We start from the raw sequence: 26,007 nt of genomic DNA on the forward strand, positions 1-26,007 counted from the left end.
AGGTTTTATCACGTAAATCCCACCCGAACGGGAACTATGCGAGTAAAATTAATAGTTAAAAAAATAATATAATCTTTTAAATGGAAACATTTTGATCAGAATTTGTTTTCACAATAAATATTAATTTTTATTTTAATACAACGCCATCTTTTGACAAAAAGCTAGAACTAAAACAAATTTTAGGTTTTTTTACAAGGTTAATGCAAGCTGTTCGACACTAGATGGCGCTTATACAAAATTGTTGGTTTTAACCGAAAAAATTACTTTTAATTAGGTATTGATATAATTATTATTTATTACTTTTTAATTATTTTATATTAATATTAAATTATTGTGATCATAATGAATTATAAAAAGTCACATTTTCTTTTAAATATCGGAGAAAATCGGGTTCGAAGCCCGACTCGTGATTATTAATTGAAAAAATTAAAATAATATAATATATGAACTAGCTGTGTCCTGCGGTTTTACCCGCATTGCTCCGTTTCTGTTGGTCTTAGCGTGGTGATATATATAGCCTGTAGCCATCCTCGATAAATGTGCTATCTAAGACCAGTAGTTCCTGAGATTAGCGCGTTCAAACAAACAAACTCTTCAGCTTTATAATATTAGTATAGAAAATAAATTTTTGAATTTTTAAAATTGTATTTAAATGATATAAAAATGAATATTAATTATTATTATTGAATGGAGAAATAAACTTGTACAGTTGATCTTTAAATTAATAACTATAAAAGATTTATTACTTTTCGCCCGTGGATTTTTAACAAATTATACATATACTAAAAGCTTCCTCGAGATGCAGTCTATCTATTAAAATGAACCGCATCAATATCGGTTGCGTAGTTTTAAATATATAAGTTTATATAGGGAAAATAGCTGACACGGACAGACGTTCGAACCGATTTTCTGTTATATTTATACAGTTTTCTGTGTTTTTAACGGTTTTAGAGGAATGTTGGATTTATTTTTAAATAAATTAATATAAAAATACATAATGATATTAATTTTCTTTATTGTTTTTCAGAAAACAGTGGTTTTTGAATGAAGCGCTCGTGTACTGCGGAATACCTAATCAAGTTGAAAATGACTCGAGATCTCAAAAACGGCGCAACGGATTTTGATGCGGTTTATTTAAATAGATAGAGCGGTTAATGAAGGAATTTTATAAGTTTTAAATATTCATAAAATTTGCACTCGAATGAAGCCGCGGCGAATTTCTAGTTATATTATGAACGTTTTATTTGTAATAGTGTTTGCCTGTTTGTTGTTTTGTTATATGAAAACTGTTGAACGGATTTTTATGAAACTTTGCACTGATGTAGTGTATGAACTAAAATAACGTATAACCTATAGAAATACTAGTTTTTTCACGCGGATTTGTCTGTATATTGAAATTGTCTTTTTTTTAAATATGAATTTAAAAGTTGGAGTTATTTTAGTTGGTAATAATTTAAATATGATTCTTATGGTCTTAATCGTGTTGTTGCTGAACTTTTAAACGGCTGTATCAATTTTGATGAACCTTTGCGTGTTTTATGTGGATATGAGAATAGGTAGTTTAGATTTGCAATTTGAGTGTAATATGTTTTTGAATAGTTTATAGACCGGGAGATATTGACACAAAATTTCGAGTCATTTGTAACAGGATGGCGGTTCTACAGGGGTCTTAGTACGCATTGAAAAAAAGAAAAACTTGACTTGACTTGACTTTCGCTATTTTCCGCTGAGTTCGACTAACGCCCACGCGACTAAGCTGCCGGTACCAGCGTTCACACCATTATTATTTTTTTTTCAATGCGTACTAAGAACCCTGTAGAACCGCCATCCTGTTCTAAATGACTCGAAATTTTGTGTCAGTATCTCCTGGTCTATTAGAAGTTTTCAGTATTTATTTTAAGTTGTTTGTGTGTAAGTTTGTAGTTTTTAGATTTAATTGTGTTTTTTTTTATTTAATTGTATTTTTTATTGATTTTGTTATGTGATAAATGATATTTCGATTGATTTTTTTTTTGTTTGTTTTTGTGTTAAATGGTAATTTTTTTTTGTTCTATTCCTAAGTTTATGATTGTAAATTATATACAATTTTTTAATTTTATTAATATTGTCTATTCATAACGAAAACATGTATTTCCAAGGTGAAGGTGCTCAAGCAGGTCCACCCCGACACCGGTATCTCCTCGAAGGCCATGTCCATCATGAACTCGTTCGTGAACGACATTTTCGAGCGCATCGCCGCGGAGGCGTCCCGGCTCGCTCACTACAACAAGCGGTCGACCATCACGTCGCGAGAGGTGCAAACCTCCGTGCGGCTGCTGCTGCCCGGCGAGCTCGCCAAGCACGCGGTCAGCGAGGGCACCAAGGCGGTCACCAAGTACACGAGCTCCAAGTGAGCGGCCGTCCGCCGTCGGGACAACGGCGTGGCGTGTTCGACTTATCGAACGCCCGCTCGCTCGCGTTTTGTGTTTATTATTATTATAAATACTATCAAAACAACAACGGCCCTTTTCAGGGCCACAATATATTTCATGAATGAATTGTGTGTGTTTACACGTCAAAAATACGTTTCTCCAACACGAACAACAGCAGTGAGAAAAAAAAAAGAAAACCTAAAGTTGTAATTTTGAAATTCGAATTTCGAATTATACGTTTAACGTTGGTCATTTGCGGGTATGATTTATTTTAATTTATTTACAAACTAGGGCTTCGCCCGCGGTATATATTAAAAAAGTAGCCTGTGTTCTTTCTCAGCGTCTAAAGACTGTCTGTGCCAAATTTCATCAAAATCGGTCCAGTAGTTTTGATGATGAGCCTATTCATTAACAAACAAAGTTTTCCTCTTCATTAGTTTTACTTTAAAAATATTATTTTGCAATAATAAAAAGTAGCCTTCGAGATGCAGTCTATCTATTGAAATAAACCGAATCAAAATCGGTTCTCTAGTTTTAATTATACAAATTTATATAGGGAAAATAGCACACACGGACAGACATTCGAACCGATTTTCTGTTGTGTTATATTTATATACCTAGTTTTGTGTTTTGTAATAGTTTTAGTAAATTAATATTTTGTACTAGATTTACGCCCGCGGCTTCGCCCGCGTTTTCAAAGGAAAACCCGCATAGTTCCCGTTCCCGTGGGATTTCCGGGTTAAAACCTACCCTATGTGTTAATCCAAGTTACCTTCTATATATGTGCTAAATTTCATTGTAATCGGTTCGGATAGTCCGTTTGCCGTGTACGCTGGTCGTGTCCACTCGTTGCTCCCGACCACGTGCTCCGCGCTCGTGCTATCTCTTTCGCTAATACGCAATTCAGAGCGTACTACGCCACTTTGTGTATAAAGTTCGGTTGCTAGTCGCCCCACGTGGAGTTCGCCTTTGCCTGTTATACCCGGTTATAACCCGCAGCACCGCCTGCCGTTTTTCGGCGAAAGCCGTTAAGTGGAGAGGGCGGTGATGTGTGTTTAACACGTTTTAGCAGCGCAGGCAAACGCCCACGTGCTCCCCGATGGAGCATGCCGGACCCAAAGGCCCTTCTCAGGGCCACACAAATGTGACTCCCGCGCGCAGTTCGCGCCCGCGCATAGTCACGCGCACTGGCCGCGATGGAGTAGCCCGGTCGAGCTCGGCTCCCGGGCGCCCCTCCCGCCCCTTCTGGACGCAACCCCGTCAATGGGGATTACCTGAGGCCGCCGCCGCAGAGGACGTTCCTGACCCGGACCAGGAAGTATCACCACGCACCGCATTTCTGTCGGATGCCGTGCTGATCGACCGGTTCGTGTCGTCGGGCCTCCTGTCGCGCAAGCTGCGCGGCTGGTTGGCCTCTTACATCGAAATGAGACGAGGCGACCTGGCGCGCATACCGCTGGGCTGCTTGGAGGAGCCATCGCCGGAGGATGAACAGGTTTTGTTGGCAAAACTTGCCACCCTCCCGATCCCTCCGGGCAAGCCACGGGCGAGGCGCCGTCGCCTCCTCAGCAGCGACGAGGAGGAGGAGCAGGTCGAGGCGGCACAGGCCAAGCGGCCTTGCCAGACTCCCGCCCTCCTTCCCGCTACCACCACCACCACCACCACGGACTTCGAGAGCATGGACACGACCGCAGCCACACCCGCTCCGCCCACCTATGCGGCGGTAAGTGCAGGCGCCGTCGTGCCACCACTCCACCCACGCGATCCACGCCGCCCCCGCCGTATCAACGTGGAGGCCGCCGAGGAGCCGCAACCGGGCCCGTCCGGCATGCAGCGCGCCAGTGCGCCTGCGCAGCCGACCGCCCCCACACCGAGGGCGACAGCAGCGCCACCTAGCGCTGCCGCCCCCGCATCCACCGCTGCTACAACGGCGCCACCTAGCGGCGCGCCGAAAACACCCCGCTACCCGCCTATCGTGGTTGAGTCGCTCCCAAATTGGGCGACTCACCTACGTAACATCACCGCCTCGCTGGGGCGACAGGTAAGCGCGCGCGCCTACGGGACCGGCGTGCGCTTCTCGCCTCAGGACGAGGTGGAATACCGGGCGGTGGACAGGTACCTGCGCCGCATTCAGGAGGAGGGAGTTGAGATATCCTGGTTCTCCTACTCCCCTGAATCGGAGCGCAGTGTGAAGGTCGCCGTCCGTGGCCTTCCCGTCAACACCACGCCCGAGGAGCTCATGACCGCGCTGCGCGACCGGGGATATGACCCCGAGTTCGCGCGGCCCATCCGCGCCCGGAAAGGGCGCCCCGGATGCATATTCTTGGTCATACTAAGAAAGACCGAGAACCTCACGCCGGGCATATATGCAGTCAAAGAGCTGCTGTACATGCCCGGCGTCACCATAGAGGCGTGGCGCTCCAAGCGGGGCCCCGCGCAATGCCACAGGTGCCAGGGCTTCCGACACTCGTCGCACAATTGCCACAGGCCGCTTGCCTGTGTGCGTTGCGGCGAGAGCCACGCGACCGCGGACTGCCCGCGGCCAAGAGACGCCCCCGCCATCTGCGCAAATTGCGCGGGACCACACCCCGCCAACCACTCCTCTTGCCCGGTGCTGCGGCGCGAGGCCCGCAATAAAAAGGCGGGCCCGATAGCGCGCACCACGACCACACAGCAGCAGCCGCAGCAGCCGCGCGCCGCACCGAATGTGCGGCCTAGCGCGCCGGCGGCGCCACCCGCGCCCGTAGAGCCGGTGCCTCGTGGAGAGGCCCCCTCCACCGGTCTTATGGCGGCGGCGAACAACGCCCCCGCAACCACATCCGCAAGAAGAAACCGAAGGGGGCGCAGCGGTAAGAAACGTTCCCGCACGCAGCCCCCTCGGACCGCTACCGCCTCCGTGCTCCCTGCCGGCCCGCCCGCGCACATTCCGCAGGCGCCGGCGCATGCGCAGCAGCGCCAGCCCGAGCGCACACGAGCGCAGCCGCCGACCTCCGCTCGGGTAACTTCGGCGCAACGATCGCAGCCGAACTTACCCGAACCCGCCCGAGTACAAACCTCGACACAGCTCGGCCCAGCATCGGCACAGCTCGACCCAGCCAAGCGGACTGCGATGCGAGTGGCGTGCCAGGTGCTCCAGAGCATGCTGGCCGCGCTGGAGGAAGGCGCCGACCCGATCCCCATCATCATGCAGGGCCTGCTGACTCTCGCTCAACAGTGAGTAGCCGCTTCATTTACTGGAACGCGAGCGGGCTCAGCAAGGAGAGAGCGACATTACTGCGCCACCTCATGCGTGAACAACGAGTAGACGTCGTCCTCCTAAACGAGACGCACTTGGGCGCGGCTGACAAACTCAGCGCGTCTGGCTACGTCTCGTACAGACAGGACGAATGCTCCCCGCATGGGCGTAAGTACCGCGGACTTGCGATCCTTATCCGCAAGTCCATCCCTCACACCCCACTCCCCGCTTTCACATCCCAATCCTTTTCCGCGCTCGGCATCGAGGCGGAGTTTCCGGTGGGCAGGCTGCGTATGTATGCTGTATACAGGCCGCCCGGGGGGAGAGTTGACACGAACGAGGTGAAACGACTTTTCGCCTCGAGCGTGCCGACGATCGCCGCGGGCGACTGGAACAGTAAGCATTCGCACTGGTTATCCCGCCTCGATTGTTGCAACGGCAAAGCCCTTTATAACATTATCGATTATAACGACATTGTTATAGAGGGCCCTTCCGAACCCACTCACTATCCTCGTACAGACTCCCACCAAGCGGACGTCATCGACTTTACGATTCACAATGTGATCCACCAGTCGATGTCGCAAACTGTTATTGTGGACGATCTCGGCTCAGACCACCTGCCGGTATTGGTCGAGATCACTGCAAACAGTTCCGCGCTTGCCCCATCCTACTCCCGCCGTTGTGTTAATTGGGAGTTATTTGCGAATACGCTTGAGCGCTCTACGCCCTCACGCGCGGTTTCAAGCGCCGAGGACGTGGAGATATTCGCGAATGGCTTGCATGAAGCACTCAAGTCCGCTCTTTCCCAAGCCACGACACTTAAACCGTCCACTTCCATACTCCCCCCCATTCCCGCTCACATCAAAGCCCTCATCCAGAAGAAGCGAGCTCTGCGACGGCAGTGGCAGCATTCGCGCTGTCCCACCCTCAAGCGGCAACTTGCTCGCTTGCGAGAGCAAGTTAGCGATGCGCTTGAGGCGAACAGGATCGAGGGCTGGCACCGTGCGATCGACTCGGCCGCCGAGGACTGGCCCTCGCTCCACAACCTCTGTCGCAGGCTTAAATCTTCAACTGCCCCCGCGCGCCCACTCACCGATTCCGCGGGTAATTATATATACGCCCCTCAGGGTCGCGCTGACTTGTTCGCCGAACATCTGGCACAAGTTTTTCAGCCGAACCCCCTGACGCCGTCGAGCGCCGCCCACGCAGCAGTGGTGAACGAACACCTGTCAGGTTTTCTAGCATCACCGATACCGCCCGCTGAGGAAGTATTCTTCACCTCCCCGTCCGCCGTCCGCCGTGCGATTTCGCGTACAAAGTTGCGCAAAGCGCCCGGTGAGGACGGCGTGACGAACGAATCCCTCCGCCACCTCCCCCGTAAAACAGTCGCGGCTTTGTCGCGGCTGTTTAACGGTATATTACGCACCGGCCATTTCCCTTCAGTGTGGAAAACCGGTCGCGTAATAATGATCCCGAAACCCGGCAAGAATGCCTCCTTAGCGGGCAGTTATCGACCCATCACCTTGTTGAGCACAGTCTCCAAGGTGTTCGAGTCACTACTGCTGCCTATGCTGCGTCCGTACGTGTCGCCGCGCGCTGAGCAATTCGGCTTTCGCTCGGCACATAGTACCACCCTTCAGATATCTAGAGTATTGCACCATGTTAGCTCCGCCTTGAACAGGAATGAGAGAGCGGTCGCAATATTTCTAGATATCGAAAAGGCTTTCGACCGCGTCTGGCACGAGGGTCTTATATATAAGATCCTTACCACTACCCAGTGTCCCGCGCGGCTTGTGAGGATATTGCACTCCTTCCTCACGGACCGCTCCTTTCACGTTTCCGTGTCCCCCGCCATTTCCCGAAACCACTCTGTGCAGGCGGGTGTCCCGCAGGGCAGCTGTTTATCGCCCGCGCTTTACTCCGCCTACACAGATGACTTCCCTTCCCCCGCGCTAAATTCTAATCAAATCCTCGCACTATATGCCGACGATGTAGCTTTGATCGCCGCATCGTTGAATACAACGCATGCGATGGTTAAGGCGCAACGCTGGCTCGATGAGTTGCCTGCGTATTTCGAGCGTTGGCGGATATCTGTCAACGCGCGAAAGACACAGGTGATTCGGTTCGGTGGTTTGACCCCCTCCCACCAACTCACTTTGGCTGGTGAGCAGATCCCATGGTCCGATACCGTCCTTTACCTAGGTGTAACTATTGATTGCAGGCTTCGCTTTAACAGCCACGTGAAGCAGGTAATCAACAAGTGCAAAGCCGCCCACGCCATACTTCGTCCGGTGTTATACGCTGAACTCCCGCTGCGTATAAAGGTAAGCGTTTATAAAACCTACCTACGGCCGCTCCTCACGTACGCTGCGCCCGCCTGGTATGTGTATGTGTGTGAAAGCCTGCGCCGCAGAATGCGCGCGCGGCAGTCACTCGCATTACGCGCTATCGCCGGCGCGCCGAGGTATGTGAGAAACGAGCTAATACGTAGCGATCTCGGTGTAGAAACGCTGGATGAGTTTATCCTTCGTCTCTCCCAAAATATGTTCTCGCGGGCGGACGCTTCCTCTCATCACCATCTCCGAGAGATTGCTCCGCACCGCGCCATTCCCGGGTCGCGTCGTCCAAATCCGCGCGACCTACTACCACCCCCCTCTCCTAAGGCGTCCACAGCGCCCTCCCACCAGCCGACGTTGGAAACAGCGTCGGTATCCAATCTAGCGCTTCCAGCGCCACCTGCCGCCCACGCACTCTGTGCGCCCCTTACTATTCCCTCCTACCAAATCCACTCCCACGCGCAAATAGCGCATTCCCTTATAATACCCCCACCCACGCAAGCCCCGCCTGCGACGGCGCACCCTACCGCGCCGTCTGTCGCCTCACCCTGCATAACTCCTACACAATCGGTACACAACGTACCCAGCCACTCCCACGCCTATCCCCACGCGCAATTGGCGCTTCCTACCTCACCAATCGGTTTTGTGTCGCTCCCGGGTTCCTTGTCCGTCCCCGGCCTAAAAAGTTCTGGCCGGGCTCGTAAAATCAAACACAGGTCGGTCGAGTCTTCGCAAAATGCGAAAAGGTTCAAAGCTTCCGAGTCGGGCACAGTCTCCTATACTGTGCCCCAAATACCTAAACAGGGCGGTTCGCCCCCACAGTAACCCGCCCGTATTAGCGGGCGGCGCTATCCACCTGCTGCAGGGGGCTTCCCGCCCCGATCAGCATTCCCCACGCAGCCTCCTAACGGAGGCCGCGTGTGTGAAGACCCACTCGTTCGTTCGTTCGTTCGTAAAACGGCGTGTTTATAAAAACGGCGTCGTACGCGTTTTCGTATTCATTCGAAGCGCAACCACTTCTCCGTGCGGTCGTATCGCGGCCACTTTGTTGTTTTATTTCTCTATAATATAGTGAATTCGAATTTCGACCAAGCCCGCCGATCACAATGGCTCGCACAAAGCAGACCGCTCGCAAGTCCACCGGTGGAAAGGCGCCGAGGAAGCAGCTCGCCACCAAAGCGGCCCGCAAGAGTGCGCCCGCAACCGGTGGCGTGAAGAAGCCCCATCGCTACAGGCCCGGCACGGTTGCTCTGCGTGAGATTCGTCGCTACCAGAAGAGCACTGAGCTACTGATCCGCAAGTTGCCGTTCCAACGTCTCGTCCGTGAGATAGCGCAGGACTTCAAGACTGACCTCCGCTTCCAGAGCTCGGCCGTCATGGCCCTGCAGGAGGCGAGCGAAGCGTACCTCGTAGGTCTATTTGAAGACACCAATCTGTGCGCTATACACGCTAAGAGAGTGACCATTATGCCAAAGGACATTCAATTGGCCCGCCGTATCCGTGGTGAACGCGCCTAAGATCCGTTTGTTGTTTGCATTGTTCGTGTCTCGTCGTGTCGTGTCGTGTGGTGTGTGGTTTCAATATGAAATAACATAACATAACATAACATGACATAGCACAGAGGACACGTCATCGGACATCGAATGTTAAAAAAAAAAAAAAGGCCCTTTTCAGGGCCGCACGTGATTCATTTTAATAGTACCTAACCTAACTATAAATGTTTTCCACTGTGCAGTAACAGAAACAGACAACGAAATACCTAATAATATTGTTATGAGAATGATAAATATTAATATTATTATATTACCTACTGCATACTGAATATTGTTATAAATAACAAACAAACAGAAAACTTACCTACCTGATGAATTTTAGATTTTAGTAATGTAATCATTCAGTAACCATTAACCTTAAATTCTTCTAATGAAATAGTTTTTTCATTTAGATGTTGGTACATTTGGCTTTTTTTTTTTTTTTTTTTTTTTTTTAAATCACAAGGCTGAGGTAAAAATATAACAGTACAGACTACAGTCGAATTGGGAATCATCAAGGAGGATTTTATTTAATAACTTAATTAAAGATATATTATGAAACCTTATTTGTGTTAAACTTTTTTTTTTTTTTTTTTTTTTTAAATCACATAAGGCTGAGGTAAAAATATAACAGTACAGACTACAGTCGAATTGGGAATCATCAAGGAGGATTTTATTTAATATCTTAATTAAAGATAATATATTATGAAACCTTATTTGTGTTAAATTTTTTTTTTTTTTTTTTTTTTAAATCACATAAGGCTGAGGTAAACTACGATACGGTTACGGTATTTTTTTTTTTTTTATTTAATTTCTCTAAAAATATTTGCGATTAAAAAAAAAAATGAATTAATGTTGTCAATTATTGTGATTGAGTTTGAATTTATGATTTTGATATCATATTATTATTATTATTCAAAGATTATTAACGTAGTCCCTCGATATGCACGATATATTATCTATCCGTCTCCGTCGCGCATCGAGGCCGGGCCGAGCGAAACGCGTGTATAATGTGTGTGTATAAATAGAGGCGATTTAAACGTTGCGGAGCGCAGGATTCGCTGAGCGACGACTAGCACACCCGGGTCCACGAACACAACTGAGGAGTTACAGAAAATTTTGCTTAGCAAAATTGCATCGAGTAACCGCCGTGGAGTAGGAAGCCAACATATCTGATTCCGGAGGGAAGATTTATTCTCGCCTCCTCACTTTTCCCGGCCTCCCACAAGCGGGTCTCACCGGGGAACGTGAGGAGGAGGGGCTGTAGATCCCCCTCCTGGGACCGTGTGGATCGCTCCCTACTCTCTTCGGAGAGTGTATCCAAATCAAAGGCCCTTTTCAGGGCCAACTGCGTTCCAACAGTCGGGAATTTATTTATGTAAATTAGCACTGTTGAAATGGAGCCGCGCAATCGCGACCCAAGACTAGCGAGCACCAGTCAAGCGCCGCCTAGCGGCCAACCCGCGAACCCGCGGGTTTACCGACAGGAGAGCCGTGGCACCGAGGCGCCGCCTAGCGTTCGAGTTATGGATACCGAAATGCAGGTTGACCGCACGGAGAGCCGTAGAGACACTGAAGCCGAGGTTGACCGAGCGGAGAGCCGCTCTCAAAAGAGCACCCCAATGGAGGACGATGGAAGTTCGGAGGACGAGGAGGAACAGCCTGAGCCCCCCAAGATTCCGCCGCCGAGTTCGGCCAAATCAACAAGGGAGATCCTATCGCCGCGCTCCCGCTTGGAGAGGGACATGGTCCTTACAAGCCGCCTCCTTGAGATGGGGGCTTTCTCCGAGGAGATGCACGCCGCAATGGCAGCATGTTTAAGTGAGCGAAGAAAGCAAATCGAGAGACTGATGGTACAACCGATTCCGGAGGAGGAGAAGGCTGCGATCGAGGAGGCGAGGAGCGCCCCCCTCCCTCCCATGGACACCCCCTTGCGGCGCCCCCGCTCCGCAAGCGACGAGCTTGAAGCAGAAAATGAGAGGCCGAAAAAGCGGCTCAATCCTGTAACGCCATCATACGCGATGGCCGTGGGATCCTCCCCGCCCCCCGCGGGAGACCAGCCGCCTGCAACACAGAGCACCGCCGCCACTGCCACCAAAAAGGAAAAATACCCACCAATTGTCGTGGATGAGCTCCCCGACTGGGCAGCCCACTTCCGAAAACTGAAGCAAATTATAGGAAGAAATCCCAGCGCCCGCCCATACGGGAAGGGCATTCGATTTGTGCCGGAGGACGGCGACGAGTTCAGGGCCGTCCAAAATTATTTGGGGGGGCTCGAAAACATTGCGTGGCACGCATACACGCCGCCACAAGAGAGGAGCCTGAAGGTCGCAATACGCGGCCTTCCCAGCCAGACGACCCCGGAGGAGATAATAGAGGCATTCAATGAACTGGGGCATAAGGCGGAATATGCGCGCCATATAAGGGCAAGGAAGGGCCGGCCCGGCTGCATATTTTTCGCAATAATAAAACGAGAAGCAGACACCACCCCGGCTATATACAGCATTAATGAAATGCTGTGTATGCCGGGGGTCAAAATAGAAGCCTGGCGTGCGAAGAAGGGGCCGGCGCAATGTCACCGGTGCCAGAAGTTCCGCCACTCCTCGCACAATTGCCACAGAAAAATCGCGTGCGTAAGATGCGGGGAGGCGCACGCGGCAAGTGAGTGCAGTCGCCCAAAAGACTTACCGGCGACATGCGCGAACTGCGGAGGGCCGCACCCGGCCAACAATGCCTCCTGCCCAGTATTCAAAAGAGAGGCAAGGAACAAGAAGGCCGGTCCCACGGCCGCAACGAGACCGCCGAAGGGGAAACCCAAGGACCCCCCCGCCCCGCCGACCATAGAGCCCGTCCCGCTGGGCGAACAGACGGGTACTTCATTGATGGCTGTGGCCAACATGCCTAAAGCGGCAGCGGCGGCCACACAAAGCAAAAAGAAGAAGACAAAGAAGAAGAAAAAAGAGACGCAGCCGCCCAATGAGGAGCCTCCAACCGCCCAACCGGACAGTCGAGTGGCAACAGCAGCCAAGGACGAGCAAGCGTCCGAAAATATAAGAAGAATTCCACGCCAGGCGCGCCAGGACTCGCCCCGGCAAAAGGAGGAGGTGGCCGTGCTGGTCAAGATCCTAGTCGACGTTCTAAACGCGATCCTGAAGGACGAAAGCCCAGTGACGGCGGTTGTCCAAGGACTGTCGAAGATCTTAGAGCTCCACAATGGATAATATACGGATCCTATACTGGAACGCCAGGGGCCTGCGACAGAAAGCCGCTCTACTCAAGCAGGTCCTACACGAATACAGAATCCACATCGCCCTGATCTCCGAGACCCTCCTATCGGCCAAGGAAAAGCTGAGAGTCCCAGGGTACCACGTGTATAGGGAGGACAAAACCAATCAAGCTGGACATCCGTACCGGGGAATCGCTGTTCTAGTAAAGAGGGCAGTAATCCACAGACCTCTGCCCACCTATACGCAGCTGGAAGCCATGGATGCCCTGGGAATTGAGATTGACATCCGGGGCACGCAAACAAGAATTCTTGGCATCTACCGGCCGGGAGGATACACTATCTCCAGAGGCGACATTGAAGCGATTTTCTCTCCTCCGCAGGATATCGCCACTCTGGCCATGGGCGACTGGAACGCCCAAAATCTAGAATGGGGCGGACCAAACACCAACTCCGCTGGTACACGACTCCGTGCCGTGCTAGACCACGTAGGCGGCACCGTTCACAGCCCGGGTGTTCCAACACATTACCCGGACACGCGTACACACATGCCGAGTACTATAGACTTCGCAGTCACCCGGGCCTTTACTGGTAGGCTCACACAAGAGGTCCTGGAGGACAATTTGGGGTCGGATCATCATCCAGTCGTGGTAACCATCACAGCCCCCCCGACAACCATCCCACCACCCCCCAGAAGGGGAAAAACTAACTGGGAGGCCTTCACAGAAAAGACAGCCGGTATCACAGCAGGACCGATAAGAAGTAGAGAGGACATTGACAAGTATGTCCGGGACATTACTTTGAACATACAAGAGGCTCTGAAAAACACCTCATCAGAACCGAGCTTCCGAGACCGACAGCGACAGCCATTGCCAAGACACCTGAAAAGTAGGATACAAGAGAAGCGTAGACTCAGGAAAGAATGGCAAAAAACCAGGTGCCCAACGCTCCGTAGTCGACTAAACCGACTGGACGAAGAAACGAAAGAACTGCTTAGGAAGCAGAGGACAGCTGAATGGGAGGAAAAGATTGACGCAGCAGTAGACAATGATGAGGCCCTGTATGGAATATGCAAGGCACTCACGAGCGAAGCCGTCCCTACCCTGCCGCTGAGGACGGAGAGTGGTCTTATTTACGATCCGACACAAAGGGCGGAGCTGCTGGCTGACCACCTCGCCAGCACCTTTAGACCATTTCCAGCAGTGGACAGAGTGCATGCCAGAGCGGTGGAGGTCACGCTCCAAGAAGTATTCACCGGACCACGCCTCCAGGAGGAAATCAAGGCGGTGTCCCCAAGGGAGCTTAATAAAGCGATCAGAGACTTGAAGCCAAAGAAAGCGCCGGGGAATGACTCCATACCCAACCTGGCCCTAAGAAGCTTGCACCGAAGAGCGGTTGCGGCGCTCTGCCGCGTATATAATGGGTGCCTTAGGCTGGGCCATGTCCCTCTGATGTGGAAGACTGCCGTTGTTGTTATGCTCCCCAAGCAGGGAAAGGACCAAACAAGGCCTGATGGGTACAGGCCCATATCTCTTTTGCCCTCCATGTCCAAGGTGCTTGAACGACTAGTGTTACGACGTTTCTCACCACACTTCACACCAAGAGAGGAGCAATTTGGGTTCCGGACAGAACACAGCACAACACTGCAACTGTCCAGAGTCGTCCATTCCCTCGTAGCAGCCAGAAACAAAAAGGAAGCGGCAGTTGCGGTGTTCTTGGACATGGAGAAGGCCTTTGACAAAGTGTGGCACGAGGGCCTCCTATTCAAGCTGAGCAAGCTAAGCTGTCCACACTATGTCCTCGACTTCATACGGAGCTTCCTGGAGGACAGGGCCTTTCAGGTCCGCATAGGTGGCGCCTTCTCCACCACTAGGAGGATTGAAGCTGGGGTCCCACAGGGCAGCTGCCTATCTCCACACCTGTACGCCGTGTATACGGATGACGTCCCGAGCAGGGCGGACTCCCAATTGTCCCTGTTCGCGGATGACACGGCGTACATAGCAACATCTCTAAACAGAGATCATGCAGCTATCAAGATGCAGAGGATTCTGGACAGCCTACCGGAGTGGCTGGACAAATGGAGGCTGCGAGTGAACCCGACCAAGACACAGGCCATATGTATGGGACACGCGCCAAACCCTACGAATCTTGAAGTACTGCAAACCAAGATCCCGTGGGCTAACAAAATCACATATCTGGGGGTGGAGATAGACAGGCGTCTATGCTTCAATCACCAAGCCAGGAAAGCCGCCCGCCAGGCGCAGATCGCAGCCGTGCGACTGAGACCGATCTTCGCATCCAGCCTGCCTACCAGACTGAAGCTGAAACTATATAACACTTACGTGAGACCTAAAATACTGTACGCTGCCCCAGTCTGGTACGGCTACATCTCTGAAGCCTGTAAAAAGAAAATTAAGACGGCTCAGTCGCGCACTCTGCGAGTCATCGTCGACGCCCCCAGATACGTCCGTAACTCCACTATCGAGAGAGACTTGGGAGTGGAACCTCTCGAAAAGATTATCAAAGAGCAGGCAAAGAGGATCTTCGAAAAAACCGATAGATCAAACCACGAACACCTCCGAAACATTGCACCTTGGACAGCTAGCGCGATTGACGCGAAGCCTTACCCGCGCGACTTGGCCCGGGACGAGGGGGACGCGTCGCCACCGCGCTTGGTCGCTGACCCGCACTCGCTGGGCCTCCCGTAAGGGTCTCACCCGGTGGGGCGGATCGCCCAGTTAGCGGAAACGCAGACCCCGAGTCGCCGTGGGCAGGTTGCCTGGGTGGGGGCCGGCGTTGAGCAATGAGCAATGAGCAAATAATAACCCCATAGAATGGGGTTACCCCAGGGACCCTCCCGTAGTTGCGGGAGGCGAGAGACACCAGAGTTGGGGGGCTTGGCCCCGGTACTCTTTCCCCCCACATTAGTGGGAGCGAAGACCTCTCGATTGCGGAGCGCACAAGCTTTCGGGCACGCAGCGAGTAAGCAAGTATCTAAACGAGTAGAATCACGCAAGACAGTCGGCGATATGACAGGCCGCGGTAAAGGAGGCAAGGGGCTCGGAAAAGGTGGCGCTAAGCGGCACAGGAAGGTGCTCCGTGACAACATCCAGGGTATCACGAAGCCCGCGATCCGTCGTCTCGCTCGCAGGGGTGGCGTCAAGCGTATATCCGGTTTGATATACGAAGAGACGCGCGGCGTTCTCAAGGTATTCCTCGAGAACGTGATCCGCGACGCCGTCACTTACACCGAGCACGCAAAGAGGAAGACCGTCACCGCAATGGACGTCGTGTACGCGCTGAAACGTCAGGGACGTACCCTCTACGGATTCGGCGGTTAATTGTTTTTACATAGTAATTGTGTTACTTCAAAGATCGTCCGTCCGTTCGTACGTACGTCAATTCTTCCATACAATCGATTCGGCCTTTAATACTTCTTGGTACGAATAAAGATGGGCGTACGATCACCACGGCGATGATTTTGAAACAAACAAATTAACTACAAAAAGGCCCTTTTCAGGGCCGCAAACGATTCATTAATTCCACAATATTATATAATATTGTATTATGGATATGTTTCCCCTCGCGCGCAAAACTACAACACTCGCTATCATTTCACTTGTACTCTCTATAATATTATTATGTGTGCTAAATTTCATTGTAATCGGTTCAACACATACATACATACATACATACATACATACATACATCCATCCATCCATCCATCAAAAACTTTCGCATTAATTATAATATTAAGTATAGTAGAGCCACTTTAATAGGCAACATTTGACAGTTCAACAAAATTCAACAACGTAATCTAGTAACGACGACATAGAATAACAAGATAGGTATTTCGTTTTGTTAGAAATGACCGATAAAAGTAATAATTTTAAGATATTTTCATTTTACTGATAAACCATTCTAAACATAATAAATACCAGAGGCGTTACTCTAAAAATCGAAATCTGACATCTAGAATAGAATGCATTGATTACGTCTTGTGAATAAAAATCATCATCTGAATCATCATCATCATAAATTAATAAATTCGATTGACAAATGTTTCAAATCCGTATCGATTTATTCACTTTAATCGATGTTTTTAAGCAGGTTACCTCTGTTCGAAGATAAAATTGATAGACGTCAAATGTGGCCTATTAAATTGGCTCGACAATAGGTACCTAATTAGATTCATTATTATATTCTTATTTAAGTACCTATTATTATTTACTGCGCTTAGGTACATTACGAAGATTTAAGGAATCTACAACGGTACGACAATAATTCATCAAAACATGGATACGTCATTGTCGCTATTGAATTTGTAATTGCATTAAGTTGATGATGATGATGATGATGATGATGATGATGATGATGATATATAAGTAACTTAACGATTAGGTAAATAATAAACTATTAATTAACTACATTCGTGTTATTATCGATTCGTCATCATAATATTGTTACTTCTCCTCTGTCTATTATTTAGGTATTGCTTATTATGCGTTATTATGCGACGATATTAAGTTAACACAATAATAATATATTAATAAATACGCAATTGTGAATCGTAGTCTCGTTCTCGCGCGGCCTATAATATAATATTTTGACAATATTAAGACGTGCGGGCGGTGCGGTGTGGTGTGCGTACTATGTACCTACTGGTTAATACTTACCTGTGACAATACATATGTGACATTTATTTATAATATTGTCATTTCTTTATTGTGGCACATTCGTATTGTTATTATTTTTGTATTTAAAGGACGTTAAACATATTCGACCGATCGCCGAACTGTGTGTGTAGCCGGCCGCGCGGTCGTCGTTTGCGTTATGCTGTTCTACAACAGGTCACATTCATCCCCCTAAAAACCGTCGCAAACATATTATATGGCGATTACGAATAGTTTCACCTTAACGTCTGTATATCAGTGTATTGAGAGAGCCTTTTTCGAAACGACAATCGGTTTAATTACAGGTGAAATGATAATTTTAAAGTTGACACCGCGCACGCGGATAGCCCTTGGCAAAATTTAAACGTCCATCGCGATCGATGCGCTCCTCGAGCGTCGCGCGGGCTTGCACACTACGAGGGCCGATCTCAAAAGGGACGAGAAACATGTGAAACGTATGCTTTTAAACGTTAATTTCACGTAAAATATACGTTCGAACGGAGGCATGTTAGTGAAAAGTTTCAAGCGCGACCGCGAGAAAACGTATCTCGATTGCACGGTTCCCCGTGAGGTAAACCGTCCAGTCGATTCCTACACTAGCGACACCGTACGTCGAATACAGTGAAACCTACTACGTACTACGTATAACAGTAATTATATTATATACTAATATAATATAATAATTATTACATATTGTCGACGTGAAGTTGAATTTTAATTAACAAAAATGGCAGACACCGCAGTCGAAACTGAAACTCCGGCGCCAGCGTCGACGCCCGCGAAGAAAGCGCCCAAAGCAGCAGCAGCAGCAGCAGCAGCAGCAGCAGCAGCGGCGTCGGGAGGAGCCAAGAAAGCGGCCAAAGCGAGATTGGCGCACCCGAAGACGTCGGAAATGGTGAACACTGCGATCAGCGATCTCAAAGAGCGTAGCGGCTCTTCCCTGCAGGCGATCAAGAAGTACATATCGGCCACGTACAAGGTGGACGCGGATAAACTGGCGCCGTTCATTAGGAGATATCTCAAGGGCGCCGTCGAATCCGGCACGCTCGTTCAGACGAAGGGCAAGGGCGCATCTGGCTCGTTCAAACTGGAGTCAAAGTCCTCCGCGGCCAAGAAGAAGACCGCTCCGTCGAGCGGAGCCGCCGGCAAGGGCTCCGGAGCGGCGGCGGCCGTCAAGGTGCGCAAATCTGGCGGCGGTGGCAAGGCGCAAGCGGCCGCCAAAAAGACGGCCGTCAACGCAGGCAGCAGGTCCAAGAAGGCGGCGGCAGCCGCCGCCGCAGCAGCGGCCGCAGACTCTTCGTCCTCGCCGTCCAAGTCGAAAGCGTCAGCGGTGAAAGACAAGAAAGTAGCTGCAGGCAGAAAGAAGCCCGCCGCGGCCGCCAAGAAGGCGCCGGCTGCGGGCAAAGCGGCCGCAAAGCCCGCCGCAGCAGCGTCGGCCGCCGCGCCGAAGGCTAAGAGGAGCGCCAAACCGCCCACGAAGAAGCCGAAGGCACCGAAACCGAAGAAAGCGGCAACGCCAAAATCCAAAGCGGCCACCGCCAAGAAAGCCTCGGCCGCGTCCAAGAAGTGAACGTGTGGTGTGCGTGCAATCGATCAATCGCAGGCGCAAGCGCAACCTAATTCGACTTCGAGGAAGGTTGGAACTGGTTATGCAGTGCAGCGGTCTCAGCAAAATAGATATTAATATATTTATTATATTATATCTATCGCCAAAAAGCCCTTCTCAGGGCTAACATATATTTTCGAATGCGCACTCACTACGAACGTTAACGTTTCCTTCCAATTTGCGAGGACGAACAAGCAACTTGTAGGTACAATAAAACTACAATATTATAACATCTACAGTCTACTACTACCACCTATACATAATCAACAAACTCAAACTCAAACATTAATTATTATTATTCATTTAGCACTTTTGTCATTAGGTACATATTTTTAACATGTTTTAATCATGTCATTATTATTACAATTTTACATACATACATAATATATTATAGTAGCAACATGCATGCACAATATAATAACAACAAGAAAATCAAATCTACAGCTTTACGTTAGGTTACGTTACTACAACTACACATCGACGCGCAATGAAATAAGAAAAAAAATAAAAAAAAAAAATAATCAAACACCTACGTAATACGTACGGTAAACACACACGTTACTTTTCACCTTCAACTTGCAAAATAAAATATGTAACTAATCATCGCACACTACAACACGCTACCACACAGACACAGACACAGACACAGACACAGACACAGACACAGACAGGCAAACAAACATGCACCGCCCGCCCGCCCCACACCAGCGCACGCCGCCCGACCGACCGCCCGACGCCCGACTCCCTGTATGTATGTAGTACCTATGTAGGTATTTGTAATAATAAAAAATAAAACTAAACACAACTTTAAAAATTGTGTTAAAAATACTCTCTAAAATCTATCTATACTGGTATGAATTTATTATTGATGGTTGTCTAGACAACACAATCTGTTTCTGTTACTTATTTTAAAACAATCAACCACGGTACAGATACAAGTCTTTTCGACAGCGTCATAGAATTAGATTGTTGTAAAATCTCATATTAATAATTTATTATTGTAATGTTTGCTATAAAATCATTACAAATATATTTGGGGATGCTGTACACCGCATCAAAAAAATTAAAAAATGCTTAGGTAGGTATATTGTTTGTGTGAAATGTGAAAAAAATTATCATTATCATTTGCATGTATATGTACGTATGGTATGGGTCTTGATGAAGCCTCGCTTAAAAAAAAAAAAAAAATATTATTATTACCTATTTGACACGGTCGTGTTCACTGCGCATCGCTCGTCGTTTGTGTTCGCTCGCATTTCACGGCGTCATGCCCACCGCAATCACTAGGACGCGTGCCGTATAATATATTAAATCCGATGGCGTCTTAAAAAAAAAATACAACTTTAGTGATCGGCGCGTATCGTTGTACGTATCAAGTACGTACGTATCAGTTTTTCGTTTATTATATTATCAAAGAAAACAGTAAATAATGTCTGGACGCGGTAAAGGCGGTAAAGTGAAGGGGAAGGCAAAGTCACGTTCCAACCGTGCCGGTCTGCAGTTCCCCGTCGGCCGTATTCACAGATTGCTCAGGAAGGGCAATTACGCGGAGCGCGTGGGCGCCGGTGCCCCGGTTTACCTGGCGGCCGTGATGGAGTACCTGGCGGCTGAAGTTCTCGAGTTGGCCGGCAACGCGGCGCGCGACAACAAGAAGACTAGAATTATTCCGAGACATCTGCAATTGGCCATACGTAACGACGAAGAGCTGAACAAGCTCCTCTCCGGCGTGACCATAGCACAGGGCGGTGTATTGCCTAACATTCAGGCGGTGCTGCTGCCCAAGAAGACGGAGAAGAAGGCCTAATTGGATTGCATTGCATTGCATTTACCAATAACGCTACAATTACATATTTTTATGTATGTTCATCATAATAATATTATGAATTGTTCAAAAGGCCCTTTTCAGGGCCGCAATATATGTCTTGAAAACAACGATAGTGATCGTTTACCATTTGACACGTACCAGAACATGAATAATATTAACTAACCTACGTATAATAAACTTGAATGAGCTATCTAAGACAAGTACCTAGTTCCTAAGATTAGCGCGTTCAAACAAACAAACTCTTCAGCTTTATAATATTAATTATAGTAGGTACATAATTATAGATGTTTAGTTTATAGTAAACCTTCTCGTTGAACGCATCAAAATACATTTTATGTTTGTTTGTCTACACTAATATTATTGAAGGAATTTTATAAGTTTTAAATGTTCATAAAATTTGCAACCGAACGAGACCGCGGCGAATTTCTAGTTAGGTATATTATTATGAACGTTTTATGTATTTGTAGGTAATTTTTTTAGTGTTGTTTAGTTTTGTTATAGGTACGAAAATACCTATGTAGAGCATGAAGTAAAATAAAATATATAGTTTGAAAAACTAATTGCGAAATAATATTTTTAAAGTAAAACTAATGAAGAGGAAAACTTTGTTTGTTAATGAATAGGCTCATCATCAAAACTACTGGACCGATTTTGATGAAATTTGGCACAGACAGTCTTCAGTCTTTAGACGCTGAGAAAGAACACAGGCTACTTTTTATTATTGCAAAATCATTCGAAAGCTACATTATCGACCATAATTAATATAATGGATAATAATAATAATATAACATTTATACCTACCATACCTTTCAAGGCTGCCTTTCAATTTTCTCGCTTTTGGAGACGACTGTATATTTTTTTATGTTTCCATAATATTATGCTTTCCAGAAATAATTTGTGTGTGCACATGCACATTTTTGTGGTTATCCTAAAAACTAATTGATAATAAATTATATAGGTACCATCATGATTTAGCTCGATATTTTTATACCTACCTGTTACAGAATTTTTTTCACTCACAACCGTTTTATTATATTAATAATAATAATAATAACAACGCAATGCAATTTCATGCACTATCTTTGAATCAATATTATATTTATTTTGACAGACATCGTCAGTTTGATTTATTGGTGTCAATTTAAAAAAAAAGTTTAACACAAATAAGGTTTCATATCTTTAAGATAAATTTAAGATTTTAATTAAAAAAAAAAAATCCTTAAATAAAATCCTCCTTGATGATTCCCAATTCGACTGTAGTCTGTATAGGTAATTGTTATTTTACCTCAGCCTTATGTGATTTAAAAAAAAAAAAAAATGCCAAATGAAAACATGTAAATGATTCACCGCATGTTCACCGCCCACTGTGTGGAGGGGACGCTTACGCTCCACGGTATTGGCCGATAACGAAAAGTGCTAGCTCGCATTACTAACCGATGGCCGTAACGCCGTGTGGCGCGATGTAGACCGGTTTTTGAACCGAAAAATGTTATACAGGACAGTCACGTCCGTCGCCTGTTTGTGTGTGCCCGCGTACATACAAACTGAGCTGTGTTCGTGCCTCACATTGTTTCCTTGTGCGTACTACACGTCTTTCGTGTCAGTAAAGTCGTTTGCTAGTCGCCCCATTGAGAAGTTCGCCCGTGCTCGTTGAAGCCCAGATACGTCCCGCAGCACCGACTGCCGTTTGACGGTGAAAGCCGAAGAACGGAGAGGGCGGTGATGCGGCCGTAACTGTTGAGACAGCACAGACGGACGACCCAGTGCTTCGCCGAAGCACTCGACCCTAAAGGCCCTTCTCAGGGCCACACGGAGGCCGCGAGTATGCACGCGACTCCCGCGCGATCCGCGCGACCATCGCGCCCGCGTTTTGTTATACGCCACGACCGCTATGGAGCAGTCCGGTCGAGCTCCGCTCCCGGACGCCCCTCCCAACCGTTCTGGCAACCCGCCCCGCTATGGGAAACACCCAGGCCCGCCGCCGCCGCCGAGGAAGAGTCCGACGCGAATCAGGTCACATCACCACGTACCGCATATCTATCGGACGTGATGATGATAGATCGTTTCGTGCAGTCGGGCCACCTATCGCACAAACTGCGCGGATGGTTGGCATCCTATATTGAGATGCGTAGAGGTGATCTGGCGCGAATGCCGCCAGGCTGCTGGGAGGAGCCGTCGCCGGAGGACGAGCAGGTCTTGTTGGACAAGCTCGCCTCCGTACCGATCCCGCCCGGCAAGCTGAGAGCGAGGCGCCGCCGCCTTATTAGCAGCGACGAAGATGAGGAGCAGGTTGAGTCGGCACAGGCAAAGCGGCCTTGCCAGACTCCCGCCCTCACCGCCGCCGCCCCCGCCACCGAAGCCGAAGCTACGATGGACACTGCCATCGCGCCCGCACCGCAACCCGCCACCTACGCTGCGGTAAGTGCAGGCGCCGCCACCGGCGCTAAACCACTACACCCACGCGACCCGCGCCGCCCCCGCCGCATCGACGTCGGAGAGGCCGAGGAGCCGCAGCCCGGCCCATCCGGGCTACAACCGCCGCCGGCGACAAACAGCGGCACTACGCCCGCGCAGCCGCCCGCGCGCACAGCAGCGCCACCTGGCGCCGCTAACACAACCGCAGTACCTAACGCAGCATCCAAGAGGTTCCCGCCTATTATCATTGAATCGTTCCCAAATTGGACGACTCATCTGCGGGAGCTGACAAACATCATTGGACACCAGGTGAGCGCGCGCGCCTATGGGACGGGCGTGCGCTTCACACCTAAGGACGAGGCAGAATACCGCGCCATCGACCGCTACCTGCGCCGCATCGAGGGGGAGGGGGCCGACATAAGTTGGTTCTCATATTCCCCCGAAGCCGAGCGTAGCGTCAAGGTGGCCGTCCGCGGACTGCCCGTCAATACGCAGCCTGATGAGCTGCTCGCCGCGCTGCGCGAACTCGGGTATGACCCAGAGTTTGCGCGGCCCATTCGCGCCAGGAAGGGGCGCCCCGGATGCCTCTTCCTGGTAATACTGAGGAAAACACCAAATCTCACCCCGGGCATTTATGACATCAGCGAGCTGATGCACATGCCCGGGGTAATCGTCGAGGCGTGGCGCTCGAAGCGAGGCCCGGCACAATGTCATCGTTGCCAGGGCTTCCGGCACTCGTCGCATAACTGCCACAGGCCCCTTGCCTGTGTGCGTTGCGGCGAGGGCCACGCGACCGCGGACTGCCCGCGGCCGAGAGACGCCCCCGCCATCTGTGCCAATTGCGCGGGGCCACACCCCGCAAACCACGCGTCGTGCCCGGTGATGCGGCGCGAGGCCCGCAACAAAAAGGCGGGCCCCATCGCGCGCACCACCACCACCACCACCCACGCACAGCAGCCGCGCACCGCGCCGGCCGCTCGACCCAGCGCGCCAGTAGCGCCGCCCGCACCTATCCAGCCGGTGCCGCGCGGCGAAGCGCACACCAGCGGCCTCATGGCGGCGGCGAATCCCGCCTCCGCCGCCCCCGCTAAACGTAAGCGACGAGGACGCGGGAAAAAATCCCGCTCGCAGCCCCCTCGGAGCGACGCCGCCACAGCGCCCCAAGCCGGCCCGCCCGCGCACATTCCGCCGGCACGTCGTACAACAACGACGACAGCCGAGCGCCCCCGAACGACAGCCGAGCGCCCCCGAACGGAGCCGAGTGCAACTTCGGCTCCCGAACATCGCCGAACACAGCCGACCGCATCATCGTCGGCACCGCAGCCCCCCCTAGCGGCGCCTGCCGATCCCGCGAAGCAAGCGGTGATCCGAGCGGCGTCGCTAGTACTCCAGAGCGTCCTGAGCGCCTTAGAGGAGGGAGCAGACCCCATACCCATAGTAATGCGGGGTCTCCTCAGCCTCCTACAACAATAGCGCTCAGGCTACTATATTGGAACGCCCGCACTATGGTGCCGGCGCATAAGAAGCCACTGCTCCGCCACCTGATGCGGGAGCAGAACATTGATGCGGCGCTGCTAAACGAAACGCAGCTGGGGCCATCTTCGAAGCTGAGCGCGTCCGGGTACGTAGTTTATCGCAGGGACGAGGTGTCGCCTACTGGCAGGCGATACCGCGGGCTTGCGATCCTTATCCGTCGGTCCATTCCTCATACCCCCCTCCCTGCTTTCACATCCCAGTCATTTTCCGCGCTTGGCGTTGAAGCGGAACTTCCAGGTGGCAGAATACGTATGTATGCTATATACAGACCGCCTACGGGGACTGTTGACACGAACGAGGTGAAACGACTTTTCGCCTCGGACGTGCCGACATTCGCCGCGGGTGACTGGAATAGCAAGCATACGCACTGGTTGTCTCGCTCCAACTGCCACAACGGCAACGCCCTCTATAACCTTATTGATTATAACAATATCGTAATAGAGGGTCCTCCTGAACCCACTCATTATCCCGATCAAGACTCCTACCGCGCGGACATTATCGACTTTTCGATCCACAATGTGGTCCGCCAGTCGATAACGCAAACTGTCATTGTGGACGAACTCGACTCAGACCACCTGCCGGTATTGGCCGAGTTCGCTGCAGACAGTCCGGCAATCGCCCCATCCCGCTCCCTCCGATGTGTAAATTGGAAGTTATTTGCAAGCACGCTTGAGCGCTCCACCCCCGCACGCGCGGTTACAAGCGCCGCGGACGTGGAGTTGTTTGCGAATGATTTGCAAGATACACTACAAACCGCCCTCGTCCGAGCCACGACACACAAACCGTCCACCTCCCGTCTCCCCCCCCTTCCCGGTTACCTCAAAAACCTTATCCAGAGGAAGCGATCTCTGCGACGGCAATGGCAGCGAACGCGCTGCCCGACCCTCAAGCGGCAACTTGTTCGGTTGCGTGAACAGGTTAGCACGGCGCTTGAGGAGCACAAAAGCGAGGGCTGGCACCGGTCGCTCGAACAGGCCGCCGAGGACTGGCCGTCGCTTCATCGACTCTGTCGCAGGTTCAAATCCTCAACCGCCCCCGCGCGCCCACTCACCGACTCCGCAGGTACTTATGTATACAGCCCTCAGGGTCGCGCTGACTTGTTTGCCGAACACCTGGCGCAAGTTTTTCAGCCGAACCCCCTGACGCCGTCGAACGCCGCCCACGCAACGGCAGTGAACGAATACCTAACGAGTTTTCTAAATTCACCGATGCCAC

The 26,007-nt window shown here is 50.2% G+C and overlaps 5 protein-coding genes across 5 annotated transcripts; all 5 read left to right on the top strand.

Moving 5' to 3' along the window:
- The first annotated feature begins 2,147 nt into the window (after window positions 1-2,147).
- LOC123702469 (histone H2B) lies at window positions 2,148-2,512 on the top strand. Its single transcript, XM_045650229.1, has one exon. It carries the CDS (start codon window positions 2,190-2,192, stop codon window positions 2,391-2,393), a length of 204 nt encoding a protein of 67 aa, XP_045506185.1. The 5' UTR covers window positions 2,148-2,189; the 3' UTR covers window positions 2,394-2,512.
- Window positions 2,513-8,950: 6,438 nt separating this feature from the next.
- LOC123702073 (histone H3) lies at window positions 8,951-9,693 on the top strand. Its single transcript, XM_045649719.1, has one exon. It carries the CDS (start codon window positions 9,089-9,091, stop codon window positions 9,497-9,499), a length of 411 nt encoding a protein of 136 aa, XP_045505675.1. The 5' UTR covers window positions 8,951-9,088; the 3' UTR covers window positions 9,500-9,693.
- A 6,003-nt stretch (window positions 9,694-15,696) lies between these two features.
- On the top strand, window positions 15,697-16,266 carry LOC123702094 (histone H4). Its single transcript, XM_045649739.1, has one exon. It carries the CDS (start codon window positions 15,767-15,769, stop codon window positions 16,076-16,078), a length of 312 nt encoding a protein of 103 aa, XP_045505695.1. The 5' UTR covers window positions 15,697-15,766; the 3' UTR covers window positions 16,079-16,266.
- Window positions 16,267-17,873: 1,607 nt separating this feature from the next.
- On the top strand, window positions 17,874-19,382 carry LOC123702065 (late histone H1-like). Its single transcript, XM_045649711.1, has one exon. It carries the CDS (start codon window positions 18,138-18,140, stop codon window positions 18,978-18,980), a length of 843 nt encoding a protein of 280 aa, XP_045505667.1. The 5' UTR covers window positions 17,874-18,137; the 3' UTR covers window positions 18,981-19,382.
- Window positions 19,383-20,330: 948 nt separating this feature from the next.
- LOC123702078 (histone H2A) lies at window positions 20,331-20,930 on the top strand. The gene has a single exon (XM_045649723.1). It carries the CDS (start codon window positions 20,446-20,448, stop codon window positions 20,818-20,820), a length of 375 nt encoding a protein of 124 aa, XP_045505679.1. The 5' UTR covers window positions 20,331-20,445; the 3' UTR covers window positions 20,821-20,930.
- Window positions 20,931-26,007: the final 5,077 nt, after the last annotated feature.

The sequence above is a fragment of the Colias croceus genome, chromosome 23 (genome assembly GCF_905220415.1).
Source record: "Colias croceus chromosome 23, ilColCroc2.1".
Taxonomy (NCBI): Eukaryota; Metazoa; Arthropoda; class Insecta; order Lepidoptera; family Pieridae; genus Colias; species Colias croceus.